General features: G+C 53.5%; 1 protein-coding gene across 1 annotated transcript in view; it reads left to right on the forward strand.

Annotated features, from left to right (window-relative positions):
* Nucleotides 1-16,044, forward strand: part of SHANK3 (SH3 and multiple ankyrin repeat domains 3) — a 309,563-nt gene that overhangs the window by 169,991 nt on the left and 123,528 nt on the right. The window contains 2 exon segments of the mRNA XM_058191734.1: nucleotides 8,979-9,469; nucleotides 9,527-9,874. Coding sequence (XP_058047717.1) covers nucleotides 8,979-9,469; nucleotides 9,527-9,874 — 839 coding nt within the window.

Here is a 16,044-nt window from a genome sequence, read left to right on the forward strand (position 1 = left end):
ATTGCCATCTGTTCAGCTGTCCTGTTATTCCAGCGACTCCGCAGATTGAGGAGTGGGAGGCTGGGATCAAATGAAGATGGGCTTGTGCAAGGTTCCTGGCCTACCAGCCTTTGGCCTCAGGGATCTGGGCATCTGCCTCTCCTCAGAAGGTCTTGAGAAGCTGGAAAGAGAGCAGAGAAGAACAACAGAGATGACAAAGGTCCTGGAGGCTATAATATAGGAAGAACGGTTGCAGAAATTGGGGTTGTCTAGTCTAATGAAGAGAAGGACTAGGGGAGACATGATAGCAGTCATCCGATATCTGAGGAGCTGCCACAAAGAAGAAGGAGTCAAACTATTCTCCAAATCACCTGAGGGTAGGACATGTTGTGTCTTGCCCGCCCTCAGAGCAGCCGGGGCCTTCTTATCTGCTCCCGAACACTGAGGAATGTATGCCTCCCGGCCCAAGTCCTGGCTCCATGCCCACACAAACTGCAGAAGAAGGAGCATCTCCCTGCCCCAGCCCTGACTCCATGCCCAGGCAAACGGAGCAGCTAGACCCCTCCCCCTCCTCCACAGCAGGTGAGCCTGAGGAAGGTTTATTTCCAACAGCTGCTGATTGGAGTGACCCTCGCATCAGAAGACTGGATAGGCGGAGGCAACAGAAGGAAGGGAGGGGCAGGCCTGGATAAGTGCTGAGTCATGGAGCCACACCCCATGGCCTATATAAAGGATCTACTTTCTGGCAGTCTCTGAGTCAGGCAAAGTCGAACTTATCTTGCTGAAGTCACTTTCTGGTCTCCTGCCTGCTCTGAGGACTTTGCTAGGACTTTGGGCAGAGCTGCAGAGGCACGCCTGATTCGGATTTCCCTGACCCGGCCGTCAGCGGAGGAGTGGGACACGACAGGACAAGAAGCAACGGGTGGAAACTAATCAAGGAGAGAAGCAACCTAGAACTAAGGAGAAACTTTGTAACAGTGAGGATAATTAACCAGTGCAACAGTTTCCCTCCAGAAGTTGTGGGGGCTCCATCACTGGAAATTTTTAAGTAGAGATTGGACAGCCATTTGTCTGAAATGGTAGAGGGTCTCCTGCCTGAGCAGGGGGTTGGACTAGAAGGCCTCCCAAGGTCCCTTCCAACTCCGTTATTCTGTTAATTCTGTTTTCTGTGACTGCCACGGACAGTTCCCAGTAATCATCTTCAAGGTCAGAAGTCAAAGGCATCAATAACAGGTAGTCCCAGACTTGCAACCACAATTGAGCCCAAAATTTCTGTTGCTAAGTGAAAAGATTTGTTAAGTGAGCTTTGTCTCATTTTATGACCTTTCTTGCCACCATTGTTAGGTGAATCACTGCAGTTGTTAAGTCAGTAACACGGTTGTTAAGTGAATCCTGCTTCCCCCTTGACTTTGCTTGTCAGAAGGTCTCAAAAGGGGATCGCGTGACCCTGGGACACGGCAGTCGTTAGAAGTCCATGCCGGCTGCCAAGCCTCTGAATTCTGATCACGTGATCAGTGTGGGACGCTGTAAGGGCTGCGAGTATGAAAAATGGTGAGAAGTGAAATAAGTCACTTTTTTCAGTGATGTTGTAACGTTGAACGATCACTAAATGACCTGTTGTAAGACGAGTATTGCCTGCACTCTTCCTTTCCTGCTTCAAGGATCAGAATCTCTTCCCACTCCTGCTCCATGGATGCCGAAGGAGGTGAAGGCCGCTTGGCCTCTGAAGGTCTTTTCCAGGCCTTCGTGCCACCGCTCCACCCGGTGCCAGGCTGTGGCATATTTCTTGACTGTTTGTTCTTTGACGCTTGGTGTCCTTTCTTCCCCTTCCCTCCAATGGCCTCTGTTTCTTGGAGACAAGTCCTCAAACTTTTCTTGGCGAGGTTTTTCAGAAGCAATTTGCCACTGCCTCTTTCCTAGGGTTGAGAGAAAGTGACTGGCCCAAGGTCATCCAGTGGCTTCGTGCCCAAGGCAGGACTAGAACTCACAACCTAGTTTCTACTCCAATATTCTCCATGGATGGTGGATCCCACAGGGCAGAAGCTCTCCTGCCTTCCAGTATCTTCTCTCCCAAATCTCAGGTTGGTTGCCAGACCTCTTGTTACTCATTTGCTGTAGATATAACGTTAGGCCAGTTTTTTGTTCATTTTGCACCTTATTTTTATAACTCTGGCTGGCAGATCCTTGGCCGTCAGGTACAGTGATCAGCATGGCTTAGAATATTAATGTTTCTTTCTCCAATTTTAAACCATACTCGTCTTTTTCCAGTTCAGCTCCTCTTAATATATATTCAGGATATAGACTGAAGAAAAAATGAGAGCCTCCAGGACTTCCCTCATTCCTTCGTGGACCCCAAGGCCATTGCGGGTTTTACCCTGCGGCACCCAGGCTGTGGCTTCTTCCTCCGGTGACTGGGCGGGTTTCTCAGGAGAACCCCGAGGAGATCTGGAATTCCCATTTTCCTAAGAATATTCCACCCCTTAACACTGTCAGTGCAAGTGAAGGCCTTTGTCAAATTGGTGAAGTGGATATTGATTTCATTTTGATATCTTGGACTTTTTCAATTATTTAGCAAATGTCAAGAGTAATGAATGTCTCCTGTTCCTTGGCCTTTTCTAAAATTGGCTTAGACATCTGCCGTCTCCCTCCCCAGGTGGGACTCTAATATCCCCTGTATAGAATAGAATGGAATAGAATAGAATAACAGAGCTGGAAGGGACCTTGGAAGTCTTCTAGTCCGACCCCCTGCTTAGACACCACTTCAGACAAATGGTTATCCAACATCTTCTTAAAAACTTCCAGTGTTGGAGCATTTACAACTTCTGGAGGCAAGTTGTTCAACTCATTAATTGTTCTGACTGTCAGGAAATTTCTCTTTAATTCCAGGTTGCTTCTCTCCTTGATCAGTTTCCACCCATTGCTTCTTGTTCTACTCTCAGGTGCTTTGGAGAATAGCTTGACTCCCTCTTCTTTGGGGCAGCCCCTCAAACATTGGAAGACTGCTACGTGTCTCCCCTGGTCCTTCTTTTTATCAGACTAGACATACCCAGTTCCAGCACCCGTTCTTTATATGATCCTAAGCATTATTTTGCTAGCCAGTGAAATTAAGGATATTGTGCGAGAGTCCCGCATTTACGTTCCACGTTTCCAGCGCAGTTCTGTGTTTGTGGCTTTGGGTTTTGTTTTTCGGCATGGCAACTCTGGTGGCGCAACAGGCTAATGCAGCCTGTAATTAACATCAACTGCTTGCAATATTGCAGGTTCAAGTCCCACCAGGCCCAAGGTTGACTCAGCCTTCCATCCTTTATAAGGTAGGTAAAATGAGGACCCAGATTGTTGGGGGGCAATAAGTTGACTTTGTATATAGTATACAAATGGATGAAGACTATTGCCTGACATAGTGTAAGCCGCCCTGGGTCTTCGGAGAAGGGCGGGATATAAATCCAAAAAAAAAAAAAAAAAAAAAAAAAAAAAAAAAACTTCCGTAGCGAAGAGCTTTGTTGTGGCTATCTGACAAACCTCATTTGTGCTGCAGAAGGGAAGGCAGGAAGTCCTTGAATGAGGAGTACGAGTGGTCCTCTTCAGCAGGACAGAGAAAGAAAGAGGGGAAGGATATTTATTGTTGGTCTGTTGGTGTACAGACCGTGCGTGATGAAGAGGTTGAATTATGGAACGTTTTGTGCCGAGATCAAGGTCGGGGCTGGAGGCAGCACACGAAGGCAGTCTAAGAGATGAAATACTGAGTACAGATAGACCTCATTTAATGGCCAGTCACTGAATGACCATTCAAAGTTACAATAGGCTCCCTCCCAAGAAGTTACTTACGACACCATTTTGAAGGTGAAGGTGCTGCAGCACCCCATAGTCACGACGGGCAGGATAACGGAGTTGGAAGGGAGCGTGGAGATCTTCTAGTCTGCTCAAGCAGGAAACACGACATCATTTCAGATCAATGGCTATCCAATCTTTTCTTAAAAACTTCCAGTGTTGGAGCATCCACAACTTCTGGAGGCCATTTCTGTTCCACTGGTTAATTGTTCTCACTGTCAGGAAACTCCTCCTTAGTTCCAGGTTGCTTCTCTCTTTGGTCGGTTTCCACCCGTTGCTTCTTCTCCTGCCTTGTCCTGGTGCTGTGGAGAACAGGTTGGCTCCCTCTTCTCTGGGGCAGCTCCTCCAATACGGGAACAGGGCTGTCGTGTCACCTCTTGCTGCAACGGTTGTAAGTGTGGGGAAATGGTCACAAGTCACTTTTTTCAGTGCCGTTGTCACTTCAAACGGTCACTAAATGAAAGGTTGTAAATTGAGGATCTGCGCCTCTAATGCGCTGCACACTGACGTTCGTTCACCTGCAGGGAACCTGACTTGGAAACCTGCCCTTGGGGGTGCCTCTTTCGCCCCCCTTCACACGGGAGCTTTTGGATCTAAATATTTGCACAATTAGTGTCTCTTTATGAAGTCGGCTTATCAACTGGAAACAGAAATAAGCTGTTGAAAATTCAGAGCGTCTTTTTTCCCTTTGCATTTGTTTCTGAAGTGCCAGAAGACCAAAGAGGCCCATTTATCTTGTCTTCTGTTCTCTCCCCTGGCCTTTCAGATAAATCCCTCCATGCAGAGAAGGTGCTTCTGACTTTTCCAGCCCTTTTCTTTTCTTTTTTTCTGATCTCCGTGCCAAAAGCAAACGAACAGCAAAAGAGAAAACAAGACACAAAGTTATTTTTCAAAGAAAGATGGAACTGATTTTAAAATGAAAACGGGCATAGAATAGAATGTAACAGAGTTGGAAGGGACCTCGGCGGTCTTCTAGTCCAACCCCCTGCTTAGGCAGGAAACCCTACACCACTTCAGACAAATGGCTACCCAACATCTTCTTAGAAACCTCCAGTGTTGAATCACCCACCGCTTCTGAAGAGTTCAGGCTTGAGGGTTCCTTTCGGAGTGATGGACCATGGACCAAAAAGTGTGCCAGAACCATGACAATTTTGACCATCTAATCTGCCTAAATCTGCATTGTTCATCCTCCTTGTTGGCCTCCCTGCAACATTTCCACCTTCGCTTCCTGCGAGGAGCTCGGAATTCCCGCTGCCCTTCCTGTCTCCTTCCAAGTCCTGCCGGCAAATCCTGGCAAGAGGAAGCGGTTGGACCTGTGGAGGAGCCAACAGGTGGAGGAGGAGGAGGAGGAGGAGGAGAAGGAGGGACACCGTAGCAGGAAGAAGGAATTGTGCTGCAAAGAACATTCATGGCAAACGTTGTTTTCCCACTGTTATTGTGGGTGCAAACGGCTGGCCAGCAGCCTTGCTTTAAGGCCCTGCGGAGGAGGACTTGCTCACAAGAAAATGTTGAGATGATAGGTAGTCGAGGTCCACAGCACATCAGGCACACACACACACCCCGTCTGCCACTGTCTCCCAGAGTTTGTCTAAATTTCATGTTCGTTGTGTCGATGACACAATCTAATCATCCCCTCTGCCCTCCCCTTCTCCTCTCTTCCCCAAGATCAGGGTCTTTAATAAAGGAGAATATCTGTAGCTCAGGGTTGATAGATGGGAAGGGTCCCAGGGGCTCTCTGAGCTTGCTGGTTCTCTCGCAGACATTTCATGACCCAGCTTGGTAACCTCATTGGTGCTAGTGAGTAACCCTGATGAGGTTACCTAGTTTGGGTCATGAAATGTCCCCAAGAAAACCACCAAGCTCAGAGAGCACCAAGGGGCCTTCAGGGGCTTCTCAAGGAGTCCTCTCTTGCTTCTCATTTGGTGGCCAAAGTATTTCGGCTTCAAGGTCTTATCCTTCCAAAGAACAGGGTTGATTTCTTCTAGGATCGACTGATTGGATCTCCTTGCAGTCCAAGGGACGCTCAAGAAAATTAAGAGAATTTTAAGGAGAAACTTCCTAACAATGAGAACAATTAACCTGTGGAACAGCTTGCCTTCAGAAGTTGTGGGTGATCCATCACTGGAGGTTTTTAAGAAGAGACTGGAGAATAATTTGTCTGAAATGGTATACTAGGTCCCCTGCTTTAAGCAGGGGGTTGGACTAGAAGACCTTCATGGTCCCTTCCAGCTCTATTCTGATTGATTGATTGATCGAGGTCTTCTCCAGCACTGTTCTTCCAGTTCTAATCATCTTAAGAGAGGAGGAGGAGGAGGAGGAGGAGGAGGAGGAGGAGGAGGAGGAGCAGGATTAGCTATTGTTGAATTGAGTTTTTAACCTGTATACCATCTACAATTGGGTGGCCTTATAATCAGTAATAAATGACTTTATTTTTTCTGACTGTTTTGCTACAACTCCTATACTCCTCAGTAAGTATAGTATTGAGAGTTGTGATCTATGTGAAAGCAGTTGTGTTGTGTAGACCATGAAAGGGGTGTGTCCCTCAGTTGTTGCTCCAATAACAAAAGGTTCTTGGGTCACATAAGGATATCTATAAGGGCCTTCAACTTTGCCATAGACCCCAATCCGCTTCCTGTCTCTTGGGGGAGGGGGAATGATGTTGAACAGGTATGTGCTTTCTCCAAAACTCCACACTTGGCAGGACATGGATTATGGGCATTTGAATCAGGCTGCAGCTCGCAGGAGAATAGTCCTACACTTATGACCGCAGTTGTGACCAGAATTTCCATTGCTAACCAAGGTGTTTGTTAAATGAATCAGTCCTGATTTTACAACCTTTTTTTTGCCAGGGTTGTTAAATGAAACTCTGCAGTTGTTAAGTGAATCATGCAGTCCTTAAGCAAATCTGGCTTCTCTGATTGCCTCCTGGGAAGGTCGCAAATGATGAGCCCATGACCAAGGGGCACCGCAGCCATCGCAAATAGCAACAGCAATTCAGCATTGGCATCCTTCAGTCTCAAAAGTCTATTATGGTATCGTGCTCTGGAAAGTGGTCCTAAAACAGCATCTAGTGCAGGGGTCTCCAACCTTGGTCCCTTTAAGACTTGTGGACTATGCTGGCTGAGGGACTCTGGGAGTTGAAGTCCACAAGTCTTAAAGGGACCCCTGATCTAGTGTGACTAAAAAGGCCAATTCGAGAGTAGCAATCCCTTCCACACTGGGGGCAGGTACATTCGGTGCCCTGCCAGCCCCCAGATTTCGCTGGTTCCCGGACTGCCTTTTTGCCCTGGCCTGCCGAGCAAATGTCTCTTTGAATTGGAGAAGGCCATGCTGCGTCTTTAGCTTCCAAGCTGAACGATCAGAGGTCAAGGTTTCCCAGTTGTTAATGTCCACTCCCAAGGCCTTGCAGATCTCCTTATATGGCAGCTGTGGTGTCCCTCTGAGGCGCTTTCCCTGCAATAGCGTTAGCCCTTAGACTTCTATACCGCTTTGCGGTGCTTTCCAGCCCTCTCTGAGCGGTTTACAGAGTCAGCCTCTTGCCCCCAATAATCTGGGTCCTCATTTTATCGACCTTGGAAGGATGGAAGGCTGAGTCAACCTGGAGCCTGGGGAGATTTGAACTGCCAAATTGCAGGCAGCTGGCAGGCAGCAGAAGCAGCCGGCAGTCCTGCATTCTAACCACTGGGCTCAAATGCCTCCTGGCTGCCAACCAGCTGATCTTGCTGCGATGGTCATAAGTGTGAGGACTGATCATTAGTCACTTTTCTAGTGCTATTTTGATTTTAAATACTCGGTTGTAAGTCAAGCAGGATCTGTACTTGCAGGAAATATCGCCCTTCCTCTCCAGATTAGCCCTTTTTGTGAACTTCACACTGGCTTGCAGTTGTGTTTCTTTCTCGGACTTCCTTTTTTCGGAGGGGGGGGGGCCTCCAGGGATGGATGCATTGTAGTTCCTTAAAGCACTTGTTATTCAGAGGGTCCCCTTCTGGGTGAGTTGGGGGGATCTGGGGGTGCTGTGGGATTACCCAGACTCTTTTGGCGGAGGTGGGATTTTGCCATCCTTGCTCAGTTGGGTCAGCCAAGAATAATTTCCCCAAAAGGTCCCTCAAAAGGCAACTGGACTTTCTTGTTTTGTTTTGTTTTCCTTTGAAAACATTTCGCTTCTCATCCAAGAAGCTTCCTCTCTTCTGAACAGACAAATTCTGGCTTTCAGGCTCTCCTTAGACCTGGGCCTCCCCTCCCCTCCCCCACCCTTGGCTGGCATGTTCTGTTTGGACCTACAATGGACAGAGCTGATCAGTTGGGAATGGTGGGGGGGGGGGCAGAAGGTTTCTGGAAGCCCTGGGCCAATTTTCTGCCTCCCTCCTCCCCACCCTTGGCTGGCATGTTCTGTTTGGACCTACAATGGACAGAGCTGATCAGTTGGGAATGGTGGGGGGGGGGCAGAAGGTTTCTGGAAGCCCTGGGCCAATTTTCTGCCTCCCCCCTCCTAGACCACGATGCTCCCTACTGCTTGGAAAGGATGGCTGATTTGAACTTGCTGCCTCTTGCAGAGCCAGGCCGGCTTGGGGCTTGGGGGGGGACAGGTTAACAGGGGAGGGGAGCCAATCTGGCTCAGTGCAGACTGGGCTTCGTGGGCTCCCTGGTTTATGCTGATGGGGAGGCCCTGGGTGTGCTTGCAAGGGCCTAAGAGGAAGGGGGCTGTTGCCACCGTTTTGGGCGCTGGGGTGCTGGGCAGCAAACCAGGCGGTCCATTGGGGTTCTGTGTTGGGGAGGAGGGGGGGCTCTGTGGGGAGGAGGGAAGGAGGGTCCTGAGCAGGGCTGGAAAAGGCGGGGCCAGGGGGAGTTGGGGGGAAGTTGGACCTTCTGTACTGCCGCAGGAGAGGGGGAGGGGGTCCCAATAAGCCATCGCATCCTTCATTCCTTCGGGCATCGGGAGTCCCCACCCCCACCCCCGCCTGTCAAGGGCAGATCCCAGCTGGGCGGCAAAGTGGGATGGGGGCCATCAGGAAAGCCAACGGTGCCGCCCAAGGCTGGCCAGCCGGACCCCTCCTGGAGCCTTCTCTGGAGAGGGTGGGGGGCTCAGGAGGTGCCTAGCCCGGCGGTGGGCTCAGAGGCATGGAGCGAACGGGACGCCCTGCGGGTTCTTGCTTGCCCCGGGACCTGGCCAGTGCCTGCCTGCTTCTCTGCGGGGGACGTTCTGGCCCCTCCCGGCCCCTCCGCCTGACCGCCAGCCCAAGGCCGCCGTCCGCTGGGGGGGGGGGTGGCGGGGGGCCGGCCCGGTGGGTCCCCGCCCAGGCGAGGGGAGGAGCGGCTGGCGAGCGGCAGCGGCCGGGGGAGGCAGCCGGAGCCGGCAAGGAGAAGCAAGCGGGCGGGCGGCCCGGCCGGGGGCTGCCTGCAGCTGAGCAAGCGAGCGAGGACCGCCTCCCCCCGCCGTCATGGGCGGGCAGCGGCGGCGGCGGAGGGGCCGGCCCGGGCGGCAGCGTCCCGCGAGCGGCCCCTGAGCCGGGCGGGGGTCCGGAGCGGCTGCAGGGAGCCATGGCGCTGCGTCCGTCGGAGGGGGCGCCGGCCGGAGCGGGAGGCGGCGGCAGCGGCAGCGGCGGCGCCCAGCAGCCTGACCGCCCGGCGGCGCCCCGGCAGGGCCCCCATCGGCGGGCTGCGGGTGCGGCTCCCGGCGGCGGCGGCTGCCACCCCCGGCCGGCCGCGATGGCCTGACTTCCCCGGCGGAGGGCCGAAGGAGAGGCCGCGCCCGGCTCGCTCGCCTCCCCCGTCCGAGGGCCCGCGCCGCCCGCGCCCATGGCCCCCGCACCGCCCCCGCCTCTGCCCGGCATCAGCAGCGTAACCTATGTCTTCGTTTACAGCCCCGGCGGGAGCGGCAGCGGGCCTGGGGGGGCGCCGGGCGCCGGGCCGGGCGTGGAGCACACTCCGCACGCCGCGCCGGCTCAGCTGCGGGGCCCCAAGAAGAAGCTGTACAGCGCCGTGCCCGGCCGCCGCTTCATCGTGGTCAAGAGCTACGCGCCGCAGGGCGAGGGCGAGATCCAGCTCAACCGCGGAGAAGCCGTCAAGGGTGAGCCCCGGGGGGGACGACACGCGCCTCCCCGCCAGAGCCCAGGGAGGGAGGGAGGGGGCCATGGGGGCCGCTTGGACGGCGGGACCGGGGCGGCCGGGGCTCTAAGGCGGGGCAAGGCGTTCGGGTCGGGCTCCTCCGAGTGGGTCTCCTTCCTGGGATGAGCGCTGGAGGGCCCGGCAGGAGTTGGGAGGGCAGTCAGTTGTCCTTATCGGGGTCTCTGTGGGAGAGGGGGATCCCCTTTGGCGTCGGAGGGAGGGGGGGGGTCCCAGCTCCACTCCTGCCCTGCCAGTCCCAGGCCCGTGGGGGGGGGCGGAATTCGCCCATTGGACTTTTCCTCTAGTGCTGAAAAACGGGCACATCCCATGCTAACCTTGGTTAGCTTTGAGCTTGCTTAGCTTTTGGGTGGGGCCGCCCTGTGAAATGAACCCAGAACATTGGCTAAGTCTGTCACCGGGTGAGGTGTGTTGTGTGAAGAGCCGATATCTTCCTGGATTGGTTGAGTTGAGTGTGACAAATCAGGATATCAGTGGCTGGGACCAGTGAGGCACCGGTGAGATTGGTGTAATGTGTGAACTGTGGGTGGGATGCGTTGCATCAAGTAGTCCTCTCTGGCTCCTTTCTGCTGGGGCCCGTTTCCCAGCGCCATCCAATGGACAGGGGAAGCAAGGCAATTCTGCCCGTGTGTGCATGCAACAGATGAGAAAGAGACAAGAGTTGTCATTCAAGGCATCTTGGCGTGCAGGAGAGTGCTTGGGCCCAGGGGGAAGATTTGGGGAAGAAGCCTCTCTTGGGTGGACGTGAACTCAGCCAGAGACGAAGAGACACCCTCCCGTTTTCCCCTCCTAGCTCCATTCTGCCTTTCCTGACCCTCCAAGGTGCTTCTTTTATCTCTGGGTTTGGATTTTCAATAGCTGTGCAGCTGTGCCCTCTCTCCCTCTTGGGTCTGTGCCCACTTGGGGCCGGTTTGGTTTCGGGCTGCCTGACTTGGCAGAAGAGCCTCTCCCAGGGCTGCAGCGGTGTTTGACCGGCCGGGTTGCCTCGGGGCGGCCTTCCCCACAAGCAGTCAGAAACGGAGAGCAGAGCAGGTCGTGTTGTGCTCCACACCGTGGATGCCTCTTGTGTGCTCACAGCACCTTCTGGAACCCGGTGCATCTGTGTGCACCCACTCATCACTGCAGCACTGGCTGTGCTTGCAGGCAGCATGAGGTCATGTTGCAAAGATGCTCCTGCAGCACCCATTCATCGCTTGTCCTATCCAGAGGCACCTGTAAAACCAGAAGGGGGTCTTGGCGTGGGGTACGCAGGGGCCTCCACGAGAGACATTGGGGTGCAGAGAGGACGCTTTCCTGGCTGGGCTGGCATCCAAACGAGCACCAGCCCACGGGGGCATCCGGAGCAGCCATCCCGACCGGAGGCTGAGTCCTGCCTGGCTTGTGGCTGTCCAAGGCCAGAGTGCCCGGGAGCATTTCTGGCTGGCCGTCGGTGGCGCAAGGGCATCTTTTGGTGACATCCATGCAATCAGGCCGACCCTCATTTGTCTTCTGTGTGTAGAATCCGTCTGGAGGCTCTTGTTCCTTCTTGGTGTCCTGGGTTTATTTGGGTCCAAGGCACGGTTGCCTGCTGGTGCTGAAGGCTCTTGGGGAAAGTTCTAGACTTGGACAAAGATCTTGGGGTGGGTGGGGGGAGGGGGGGAGGGAAGGAGGACAAAGTTTGTACAAAGCGGAGCAGCAAGGGGGAATTCTCAGCGGAAGAGGGTTAACTCTTCGTTTATACTAATATCAGAATTCTCTTATCTTAAGTGCTGCTCCTGCTTGCAGCTTGAATGGCAGGGAGTTGTGAAGTGCTGAGTCAGACCACCACAGGAGCAAAAGTAAAGCCCCCCCCCCGGTAATATTTGGTGTGCTCCCCACAACGATTTGGCTTTCAAGTGCCACCAATACATGCTACTTTCCCTGACCGTGCTGTTGCGCGTGGGCTGCGTTTCACAATTACACGCTGTCCCCGTGTTTGGCGTGGTCTTAGGATGTGGCCCAGCCGTGACACGTCAGATGAGAGCACCAACTGCTGAGGCTCCCCCAGAATTTTTATTTGCAAAGAAAGACATTGCAGCAGAGGGATGGCTGCAGGGAAGGGCCAGGGATGGCAGGGTCCCTGCCTTGAAGGTTTTGCCATACGAGCAAAGGCTTCTTTTGGACAGGTTGAACCAGGGGACCCTCCCCACCACCCTCGGTTCTTTTAATTCTGACAACGTGGAGCTTGGAGGAGACCTGGAGCTGTAATGGCCAGGAGTAGTTTGCCACAGTCAGGAGCAAGGAGAAATCCTCTCTGAATCCTGGCTTCAGGACTGTCCAAGAGTTGAAATCCAGAAGTCTTAAAGTTGCCAAGGTTGGAGACCCCTGGTCTAAGGGGAACCCAAGTATCAGCAACCCGGATAACATGCCGAAAAAGTTTCCTGGCTTCTGAATGTGCAGCAGAGGTGAAATGCCCTGCCTGAGTGCGCACAGCCCAGGAGGCCGGAGCCAGAGCTGGCCGACATTCAAATGAAGTGCGTGTGGCGCATGTTCCCGGATGAACCTGTGACATCTTCCACTCAGCCGAGGAAGGTCTTTGGCAAAGCCGGTCCCTCGGGAGGGTTGCTGAGAGTTGACAGATAATCCGTCAGTCCTTCCGTATCGAAATTCGGTTTCCTCCCTCTGACGCTCCACGGTGGACGGCTGAGTGTGGGAGAAATTCACAGAAGGTGCCAAGATTGGTGGTTCTCTCTCTGGCTGCTCTGGAAGACGAGAAGGAGAGTCGTGTTGGGGGTCCTGTGGGGCTACCCTGTGCTGGGACCAGAGCCCAAGTCAAGGCTTTTGCTCAATGGGTGAAGGGGGAGGGAGGGCTGGGGAAGAGCCAGGTGGCCCCCAGCAGAGGTCTTCGCTTTGGCTGGTTGACCTTCGAGAAGTTGCCTTCTAGGATCTGGGTACAGCTAGTCCTCAAATTACGACCCCAAGGGAGTCCCAAATTTCTGCTGCTAAGCGAGAAAGTTGTTGAGTGAGCTTTGTCCCATTTCATGATGTTTGTTGTTAAGGGAATCTGGATTCCCCATTGACTTTTGCTGGTCGGAAAAGGGGATCGCATGACCCAGCGACCCTCATAAACACCAGCCATTTGCTAAGGGCCCGAATTTTGATCAGGTGACCCTATGGGAGCTATTCACTGTGCAAAAAAGGGTCATGAGTCACGTGTCATCGTAACTGTGAACGGTCACTAAATGAATGGTCGTAAGTGGAGGACTGCTTGTAACCCAGACCTGGTGGAGGGTGGCGCGTGACCCACCTGGCAGGCAGATTTCCTCTATCTATACCTCTATGTGGGCTTGGCATGTGTGCCACACAGGGAGACGGGCGAGAGCTGAAACTTCTCCTTCGTGGCAGATTGAGGCACCAACCAGAAGGAAAAAAAAAAACTGAGGAGATGAAGAAGGGAAGAACCATCGGCTGCTCGGCTCTGAAGGGGGGGAGGAATGCTGTTCTTAATGGGCACAGGGGGACTCTTTGTGCGGGAGCATTTAGCCGGCAGTCAAGGGCAGAGAGGAGGTGGCAGGGCTGCCTGGCAAAGATGCTGGGTCACTGGAGGAAAGGAGAGCCAGGGAGGGGAGGGAGATGGCCGGGGGGGGGGGGTCAAAGGGAGGCTCCTGCCTTGGCTGCCAAAATTGCCCAGAGGCCCAGTTCTCCCACAGCCCAATCTGGACCCTTTGCAGGAAGAGGGGGGGGCAGCCGGGCGGCTCCAGAGTGGGGCCAAGGGCAGCTAGTCCTCGGCTTATATTGAGCACATAAGCTCTGTTGTTAAGTGAGACATTTGGTAAGGGAGTTTGGCCCCGTTTTATGACCTTTCTTGCCTGCAGTTAGTAACTTGGTTGTTAAAGGAACCCGGCCCCCCTCCAAAGGTCGCAAAAGGGGGTCATGTGACCTCGGGACACCACAACGCTCATAAGTATGAACCAGTTGCCAAGCGTCTGAATTCTGATCACATGAAAGGTTGTACCAGTGAAAAACGGTCCCGAGTCACTTTTTTCAGTGCTGTTGTAACTTTGAACAGTCCCTAAATGAGCTGCCATAAGTCGAGGAGGAGAAGGCGCCGAAGAGTTGGAGGATTCTTTCTAGATCCAGAGTTGTGACTCGAGGGATCTGGGGGCGCAGGGCAGGGCTTGGACCCAAGGGGAAGACCTGGGAAAGAAGCCTCTCTTGGCTGGACATGAACTCAGCCAGATTGGGGGGTCGCACCTTGGGAAGGCCAGCTACCGGTCAGGTGTTCTGACGGTTCTGGGTCTTTGCACTCAGAGGGCTGGGCTGGCCCCCTCCTTGAAAGTCAACTGTGGCTGAAATCCTTGGGCGGTGCCCCCACCCCCACCCCCACCCACCACCCCAATTTCCTCCATCAACGGAGGGGCTGATCAGAATCTTTTGGGACTCTGAATGCAGAAATGGCAGCTCGTGGCACCTTTGAGGAATCGCTCGGCTGTGCTGCTTTGCTCCTCGTAAGCCCACCATGCGTAAACAAGAGACAGTAGTAGTGTTACTCCTACTCTTCCAGCACGGAGAGGGAGGTGCCACAAACCAGGATTAGTCATCCCACTTGAGATACAACAATAGCATTAAATGGAAAAGGCTCTTTGAAAACTATCATCAGTCAAATGTTGTTCATAAGTCTTGCCAATAAAAGAATATCCCCTCTGAAGGGACTTTTTTGGTCCCTGAATTTTCCCAAAAAGACTGGCCAGGCGGGGAGCTGTCAGAAGCCAGCGTGGGAGTCTCTCCAAAGCACAGGTGGGGAGGGGGTCTCAGCCGTTGCAGGCAGCTCCCTCCTCCCCCCTCCTTGCCCCTCGTTGAAGGAGCAAGCAGGCCCCTGTTATCCACGGGGCCTGGGGGCTCTCCACAGGCCAGGCTTTTGGGAGGCAAAATGGGCTGGTTCAGGCAGCCAGCTTGCTGGAAGGGCGCTTCTGCAGCAGCCCCAGTTGGCTGGGTCCAGGGCGAGAGAGACCCTTCTCCTCGGGCCCAGCGATGCTCGCAAAGCCCCTCCCCCCCCAGGGCTTGGGGATTCTAACTTCAAGGCATCCTAAATCAGCTTACAAAACCGCTTGTGATCTAAGCCGCCCAACTGATCTCCTCCTCCTCGGCGGAGGATGTTGGAGGCACAAATTTGATCAGGAGCCAGGAAGTTGGAGTGGATCCCTTCGAAATGCCTGGAGTGGAGAGCTAATTGCCAGCCAAGGTGGGTGGGTGGGCTGCCGGCTAGGAAGGAAAGATGGGGAAGGATGAGCTGAGGCTCGGAGATTGTGAGGAGGGGCTCAGCGCCTCCTTGGAGCAGTCCCGGCTGTGGCACCAAGGATGCGAGTGAGTCGCACTGCCATGGTGACGGAGGAGGTGTCTTTCAAAGCGGCCTTTGATGTTGAGTTGGTTGTGGGGAGGGGGTGCAGAAGAGAATGAAGGCCCCCCTCCAGCAAGAGTGAGAGAAAGAGGCACCTCCTCGGGCTGCTGCTCCAATGGAGAAGCAGGAGGAAGCGTGCAAAGATGGCTCTGCAGTTAGCAAAGAAAGGGGCTTTGTAGTCCCTTTCGGCCAACTAATTGGCTCACAAGCCGCTAAGCAAGGTTCCCGCCCAGCCCAAAGACCACAGTGGCTTCCTTGAGGAGCCAAATCCCTTTGGGCAGAAAATTCTCCTCGGCCCCAGAGCTTCCGTTTCTTAGAGATGCTTTTCCCAATTTCCCTCTTAAGCCAGGCTGGGGCGGCTTTCTTGTCCCACCTGTGGCGGTGCAGGCAGCCCTCGACTTGCAACCACAATTGAGCCCAAAATTTCTGTCCTTAAGCGAGACAGTTTTGCCCCATTTTACAAACTTTCTTTCTGCAATTGTTAAGAGAATCATGCCGTGATTAAACAAGCCACACAACCGGTGGCTAAGTGAACCTGGCTTCGCCATTGACTTGGCAGGTCGCAAAAGGGGATCATGTGTCCCCAGGACACTACAACCGTCATAAATATGAACCAATTGCCAAGCATCTGTAAATCGTGTGATCATGGGGATATTGCAGTGGTCATAAGTGTGAAAAATGGTCATAAGTCCCTTTTTTCAGTGCCAGTGAAAGTTTGATCACTGAATTAACTGTTGTAAATCGAGGACTGCCTGTAA

This window comes from Ahaetulla prasina, chromosome 7 (assembly GCF_028640845.1).
Source record: "Ahaetulla prasina isolate Xishuangbanna chromosome 7, ASM2864084v1, whole genome shotgun sequence".
Lineage (NCBI taxonomy): Eukaryota > Metazoa > Chordata > Lepidosauria > Squamata > Colubridae > Ahaetulla > Ahaetulla prasina.